At 48.1% G+C, this 7,712-nt stretch overlaps 2 protein-coding genes across 2 annotated transcripts; both read right to left on the bottom strand.

Annotated features, from left to right (window-relative positions):
• Positions 1-548: 548 nt before the first annotated feature.
• Positions 549-2,021, bottom strand: PAAG_08451 (hypothetical protein; the record flags this gene model as incomplete). Its single annotated transcript, XM_002789559.2, has 1 exon — positions 549-2,021. The coding sequence occupies one exon, from the start codon at positions 2,019-2,021 to the stop codon at positions 549-551; it is 1,473 nt and encodes a 490-aa protein (XP_002789605.1).
• A 788-nt stretch (positions 2,022-2,809) lies between these two features.
• PAAG_08450 (replication factor C subunit 3) lies at positions 2,810-4,389 on the bottom strand (the record flags this gene model as incomplete). The annotated part of the gene is made up of 5 exons (XM_002789558.2): positions 2,810-3,237; positions 3,324-3,707; positions 3,846-4,020; positions 4,090-4,177; positions 4,250-4,389. The coding sequence occupies 5 exons, from the start codon at positions 4,387-4,389 to the stop codon at positions 2,810-2,812; spliced, it is 1,215 nt and encodes a 404-aa protein (XP_002789604.1).
• Between the last annotated feature and the right edge of the window lie 3,323 nt (positions 4,390-7,712).

Raw genomic sequence — 7,712 nt, 5'->3', positions numbered from 1 at the left:
ACTATTAAATCAAACAATCTTTTATTTTCTTAAATATATTAATTTATATATAATCTATAATATGTTCAGTTAATATTTAATAGCTAGTAGTATTTCAATTTGCAATTGTTTCAAAATTCACTATTCACAGAGTTTTAAGATAGTAGAGAGTAAAATTGTTGAGTGGCAGAAATCATTAAGAGATCAGTCACATTAGATGATTGATTATGTTAGTTATTATTTAGTTTAATTAGTAAGAGTGCCAGTGAGTGGATACAACATTTCTAGTTAATTTTTACTCGTTCATTTATATATTTTTAAAAAGAAGATGGGATAAAGTTGAATAGCGCGTTTCTTCTATTCCAGCTTTCGAGCGACAAATCTTTCTTTTAAGCCTTTTCCCCCCATCCATCCTTCAGAAACTAGTAGATCTAATTTTTCCCTTACCGATGCATAACTACCCTGTGGATATACTTCCGTTATTCAGATAAGGGAAAACGGCTCCCTTATGCGCGACTCGTGGGAGGACATGAGAACTGAACATATTTACATAGAAGACCTCAAGCAATTCATGGCTGGATCTTCCTCTCAGCTTCCCTAAATGCCTTGATATCAGACTTTTTCACCAACCTGAACCCACCAGCCAAGAAGATAAATGACTGAAGGCCCATGATCGCAGCCAAGGCCACCATTGCACCAACAACACCAGCCACCGCCGTCGACATGCCGTTTCTTTTACCCGCACCAGTCGATGCTCTAGCTGTACCATCGGTTCCATCGCTTCCACCATCACAGCGCTCAGGGGTCTCGCTGCACGCTTCGCAGAACTCCTTCTCGGTAGAAATAGCAATCTTCTCCATGTTCGACTCGAATTCGGACCACGGCATGAGCGTGTCCGATTGGCCAAAGAGTGAGTATGCAACTGGCATGGTCTCGGGAGCACCGGGAATTACGCTGCCGCTGCGGAAAAGGAACCGGACGCTGATGTCAGATTGGTTCGGGAAAGGAGACGACGAGGAGGTGGAGGCATTGGTCACCAGCTCGAATGCCATGCTGGACGCGTAGTCGGGGATCTTCATAAAATTAGGGTTGGTCTCTGAGAGCTTCGACAAGCCGAAGAAAGAGAGGAAAATGGCGTAGGCACCAAACTGGACGTTGAGTTTTGTCTTGGAGCCACCTGTGGAGATCACCTCCCTTAGACCGGAGAGGACTTCGCCGGCCAGGGTTGAACCACTGACTGCCCGGATGGGGGAGGAGGCATTGTACGCAAGGTTGAATTCATGCACATCCGCCAGCTCCCGCAGACGATCAAAGTTTTCTTGGGAGGGCAGCTTATCGGCTGGGAGAGAGTCGGTGGAATTGTGGATCATGGCGACGTTGAGAAGATCCCATATAATATATGCGTCCTTGTAGCTGACTTTGGACGCCGGGAGCGTTCGCTCCACCATGGGTGCGATGGATTTATAGAAATCGTTCGTCGAGCTGAGGAGTTCTTCGTAGGGTTTTGATGTAAAGTATTCGTTGCTGCTCACCTTGGCCTTCTGGCACTTGCTTGCGCTCTGCAGCCAGGCAAGATTCTCGCTATTCCCACCCGTGGACACCTGTTCAATGGCTACGAGCTGGTATCCGTTCAAGGGCGCCTCGACCACTGTCCCGTTGCGCAGCGTGGACTTTGCGATACCGCCCACTGGGGGGTAAAGCGCCTGCAGGAAAGCAATGGCTGATTTCTGCAGCACTTCATCTTCGGGTGCAGATGCGACGACCTCCTTTGGTTTTACAATGTCCGAACTTATGTTGAGAATCCGCAAGTCAGAGGTGGGGGAGATGTAGCGGTCATGATAGTAGGCGCCTGTAGTGAACACCTGCTCATAGCCCAAAGTGGTCAGTTCGGTAGGCGGGGTAGATTTGGCAGTGCGGTCTCCGTGACGGGAGAAGATATAGGCGCCCAGCACTGTCTCTGAAGAGGCTGCAGGGGTGAAGATGGTGAGGGGCACAGTGAGAGCCAGCAGTGCCGACGAGGGTTGCATGGTTCGAGAGCGCATGGTGGGAGATCAGGTGAGGTTAATGGGGCTTTCATGCGATAGGCTTTGGAGATATGCTCTGGCGGAGATTCAATCAATGGTGAGTTTTGAGAATCTGAGAGAGTCGGGCAGAAGAGCGGCAGTCAAAAGAGCAGTTAATTCCAAAAGTTTCCTCCCACAGCTTGATGCTTCGCCTCGCGGTGAATATAGCCAACAGGTTTAAATAGCCTGTGGAATATCAGAGTATTATCACGTGATTTCAAACAAGGTCGGGGCTAAGGAAGATTTGAGGCAAGATAGGGTTTTTACCAAAGGGCGTAACAGATGAAGCAAGTTTAATATCCAAACCTTCGGGGAAGCAGGTAGGGATCGGCTGGGCCGGAACAGATAAAACTCAAACTCAATGGATAGTAGCATTATAATACACCAGTTTTTAGCTGACTATCGTAACCAGTTAACTATTTTAACTTGACTTACCATTCTATTTTCCGTCCAGGATGATCTAGTTATAAACTATGCTCTTGAAAGAAGCACGTCTTTTAACGATTAAACTAGTTATACCAGGAGTTTCCCCCCCCCCCACTTCTAACTTCGGGTTCATAGTGGATAGATAGTTAGTTCGGGTTTCCCACCCCCCACCTTTCCGTCCGGCCCCACGACGGACCAAAATTGGATTTAATTACTTCTAATACTTAATACTCAGCCCGCTGCAGTAAAATCTTTCAAAAGCAGTCAGGCTGCCTATTAAAAATTTAATCCGGCATGGCATTAAATAATGACTAAGTTATATTATCCAGATGTGACCACTATCATAATTCCATGGGCACTGTAACTCTCCGCGACCCCAGTTTCCCTGCTAACTCACATCCTCCCCTCACAACCCCTACCAACCCACCCGTCTGCACCATTTCCCCTCCCCCACTGGCTAGCCGCCACTCGATATCTGCAAGCCCTTCCATCCAAACTACCCGTGCTGCTGCAGGGACCTCAATCCGTTGCAACTCGGCCGATAGAGCCGTTAGGATGTCCGCTAACGCTAGGCCCTTGTTGGATTTCAATGATTGAATTGTGTTTAAGCATGATGTCACGTCGCTGGTTGTGAGAAGCGCAGTGATGATCGTTTTAATATCAGCCGGATGTGGCGCTGCGATGCAGGTGTAGATCGTCTCCTGTGAGACGGTTTCGTGTTCCGCAGTTGGCTGATCTTTCGGGGCGTTTTTAATCGGGAGCGGTATACCTGGAAACGTAAAACAATCTTTATAAGAAACAACATTTGATTGATTGATTGATTTAGATTTCAGTATGTATTTCTTGTCAACTTACTGCTCGCATGGCATGCCTGGAGCACGTTCAACGCCCTTCGCATGTCTCCCTTGCTCAACTCAACAAGGCTGTCAATTGCCTCTGGTTGTATGCGCACCTGCTCCTTCTCGATAACTTGGTTAACCAGTGCCCGGATGTCCTTTTCCTTTAGTGGACTAAACCTAAATCGTGTGCATCGTGACAGTAGGGCTGGTGAGAGTTTATGGGTATAGTTTGCGATGATACAGAATCGAGCGTTCGCGGTGTACTTTTCCATAATACGACGGAGTGCCATCTGCGCAGTAGCGGTCATGGCGTCTGCCTCGTCGAGGATGATTAGCTTGAAAGCCCCAAGGGATGACTCTGATTTGGCAACTGGAGCCACCGAGAATATTTGTTTGGTGCCTATGACAGAAGGTCACCCTTATTAGCCTCACACCATACCAAAATTGAAAAAAATAAAGATAAAAATAATGAGGCATTTTAAAACAGTGCCCATTTCCATGTACCCAGAAAATGTACAAGTAACTTTGGGGGACGAACTGGCAAAAGTTTTGATCTGGTCTCTAACAACGTCTATGCCTCTGTCGTCACTAGCATTTAGCTCGAGAACCATCTGTCGCATATTCTTCGCTCCGTATATCCGCCGCGCCAAAGCAAGTATGGTTGATGTTTTCCCAGTCCCTGGAGGACCATACAGAAGTAGATGAGGTAGTCTCTGTAAGAGAAATTAGACTGGTCAATTTCATGACATTGATTATTCATTGAGATGATGCTGGGCACCCACGTTTGAATCTATGAACGTGTTAATAGTACCAATGACGTCGTGGTGTCCGGAGACGTCTTCTAAGCTATTTGGGCGGTACTTTTCGACCCTTCCGAAGTATATACACCGTTAGCTCGTTGATTCATGGACAAAATTGTTCAAAAAAAAAAAAAAATATCACCATGGCATGTTATCCTCTGCTTCAACGGGCAGGTCTGCAGCTATTCGTTTTCCTCTTGCATTGGTGTTATTGGAGCTGAACTGAGCAGTATTCTTGGACGGCAGCGCATCCAAGTCCATTTCATCTTCGAAGTCTGACATCGTGGCAAGCGTATATAACTAATGGGCAACAAAGCAGTATCGATGTATGCTCCGGTGGTCTAGGAGAGTGCGGACATCTAATTGTGTGTATCTGATTATAAACCCGCTGTTTCACCTTAAAAAGATGTTAAATGTTGAATGAACTTTTGAAGTGTTGAGACCCCCCGCGCAGGATGTAGATGATTCGACCTCACTAAAAGGCTCGGCCCACCTCTTCACGTGACCTGACCCCCCATCTAAGTCAGACCAGACAACTCACAATATTACAGTAAATCATTTACCAACTACATAATTCTCAGCAAAACTAACGTAATTCCACACCGAGCGGGCCCACCTCACGGAGCAGACCACCAAAATCAGCACATCCTAACTGACTAGATTTTAATTCAAATATCTCCACACCACAACACTCAACTAAATTAAATTAAATTACATGTGATTGAGAACATCTTAATCTTGTGTGTGTGTGTGTGTGTTTTTATTTAACGCCCGGTTAGTCCACGTGCCTTAAGGGCACGTGATCTAGTAGAGTCCGCGTCGAACTATAGGGCGGGTAGAGCTACGCCCGTAGGCGACTACCTATCTAGTAGCTATCTTACAAATGAGGCAAAAATGGGTTGCGTATTGCTGCACCGGCAGAGCCCATGGGTCGGTTGCCATAGAGCAGAGGTTTTGAGAGGTTTTAGGTTTGTGGGAGGGAGGTAGGGGAGGCGGATAGGAAGGAAGGCAAGGAAGGAAAGAAAGGAGAGGAAAGAGAGGAAGGAGGAGGAGGTGGTGAGGAAGATGGGGGCAAGACAGAGGAGAGAATGGTCTGTGGGATCTGATCTGGAGGTGCGCGACGGCGCATTGGACAGATATTCTGATAGAAGGCTGTTTCTCTTAGCCAGTTATTGAATTCTAGGGCCCCACGCGAGGTTGCCAGTGTCTCATGGAGATTGTAGATAGGCCGGCGCCGCTTTGCTGCTTTTCTTGCAAGAGTGCAATAGTAGAAATGTTCTGGAGTTTTGCTATGTCCACACCGGCAGTAGCACTCTGCATCTTCATGCTTAAGGTGGCTGTGGTAGGCTGCAAAGTCTCCATGACCTGATCGGGCGGCATAGAGCTTTCCTAATGTGAAGCGTGAAAGTTTTACCTCTGTTGAGGCTCTCTTTAGTGGGATCTCCAGCTCCATATAGCGTTTGGGCTGATTTTTGGCCCAGTAGTTCTCAAAGGCCCGTGTGGTTTGTTCCATAGTGTGTCGCTTTATATAAGCTAGAGTGCCTATGCTGTCAGGTTGAGGTACCATGCTTGCACTTGCTGCCTGCGCTGCGGCTGCTTTGGCTTCAAGATCTGCCTTTTCATTACCAGCCACGCCTGCGTGGCCTGGGACCCATCTAATGACCACTCTGCTCTGGGTGGCCAATGGGAGCCTATCCCTGCTCTGCCAGGCCTTTATGGCTTTCAGAAACTGCGCGAAGACCTGCTGGCTAGAGGTGTTTGGCACAGATCCAAGGGCTCATGCTACCTCCAAATTGTCTAGGCAAATGTAGACGTTTCTGGCAAACTTCGCCTGAGGCGAGGTGGTGGCTTCCTTTAGGCCCTGCAGGGCTGCCATTGCCTCTGCGTCAAAGACCTCTGCTTTATCCATTGGCAGGTTTCCTGTGGAGATTAGACAGTGTTTGCTACCCCAGCATATAGCCCATCCTGCACCAGTCGCACGCTGAGGGTGCTCTATCTGTGAACCATCGGTAAAGACCACCAGATCCAGGGGATTGCATTGTTGTAGCCAGCTCTTAAAGTCTTGTGCTGCCTGTTCCTTTGTGCGGCCTGCCTCATACCCAATCTGCAGATCTTCTTTCCTGGGAAATCTCATCCAAGGGGGCGTGAGTAGAGGGTCATATGCTTCTATCCCACCAGCATGACTGGACGCTCTAGACAGACGTGTGGTATAGGGTTTGGTGGTAGCTACTTTATTAGAGCGTCTCACTAGCGGGTGCCTCTTGTCAAGCTTTTTGATTCTTACTGCAAATACAGCACGCCGGTTGTCTAGTGTCTCTTTCATTGGCATGATTCCTAGCTCACGGTGTAGAGCTGAAATGGGTGTGGTCTTGTAGACTGGCAGTGCCCCTCGCAAAGCATCTCTAAGGGCTAGATCTAGCTTTCTGACTAGGCAATCCATTCGATTGGAGATTTCCTTTCCCTTCTCCATTCGTGTGGCTCCAGGCCACCAGGCCTCTGCTCCATAGCAGAGCACAGAGAGCACACAGGCCTGAATGGATTGTCTAAGCAGTTGTACTGGGGCGCCTCTTGCTGTGTTGCTTAGTGCTCGTATGCCATTAGACACCTGTCGTGCCTTAGCCGCCATGGTCTCCACGTGTTTCTTGAAGCTCAGTTTTCTATCTAGCCAGATTCCTAGATATCTTATGGAGCTTTTCACTGCCTTTGCTGTAATAGAGTGAGTGCCAGATGTTGTTTCAAGGTCAATTGAGGGGTTTGAAAGGGTTCTGCGCCGTGTGAAGTGTGCTATCTCAGTTTTGGCAAAATCAAATGTCAGCCCTTCTTTGCTGGCCCAATCATTTAGCAACTTGAAATCCTCCTGGAGAGTAACAACATTCCCTTCAAGAGTGGTTCCAGCACTAAGCAGTCCTAGATCATCTGCATAGCCTAAGCGTGCACGTCTTCTTTGTATAGTTCCTAGAAAGAACAGAGGCTGAATAAACAGCATGAATAGAATAGGTGAGACTGGCGAGCCTTGTGGAAGCCCTGCTGGGATATCAAAGAGCTCTCCCAGGAGTCCATCCAATCTGATCCTGCCTGTGCGTCCTGTCATGAAGCTTTCCACCCATCTAATTAAATTTGGTGGCCAGCCTTGTTCTTGCAATCTCCGCAGCATCCTTCCTCTGAGTACAGCATCAAAAGCACCCTTGATGTCCAGAGTAAGAAGAGAGACTACTTTTCCATGGGCCCAGGCTTCCTCTATATCATGAACCATCGCTGCCACTAGGTCTGAGGCAGCCCGCCCAGGGAGGGCTCCAAAATGCTGGGGGTGGACAATCTTCTCTTGTATAGCTGTCCAGGCCAGCCTACAGGCTACCAGGCGTTCCAGTCCCTTCCCCAACGTTGAGAGAAGGGCTATAAGCCTGTAGGATCGCGGGAGTGTTGGATCTCTGTTGACCTTAGGCAGCACAACCAGTGTGGCATCTCGAAAGGAGGTTGGGTGCCAGCCAACCCTAAGGCAGGCTCTGAACAGCCTTTCCACTGATACCTTAATATGTGGCCATGCCTTTTGTAGCACCTCTGTTGGCACTCCATCAGTTCCTGGAGTGGTATTACCCGTGTTCAGC

The sequence above is a fragment of the Paracoccidioides lutzii genome (assembly GCF_000150705.2).
Source record: "Paracoccidioides lutzii Pb01 unplaced genomic scaffold supercont2.35, whole genome shotgun sequence".
Taxonomy (NCBI): Eukaryota; Fungi; Ascomycota; class Eurotiomycetes; order Onygenales; family Ajellomycetaceae; genus Paracoccidioides; species Paracoccidioides lutzii.
The sequence above is the reverse complement of the archived record's forward strand: the minus strand, read 5'-3'. Positions and strand labels throughout refer to the sequence as shown.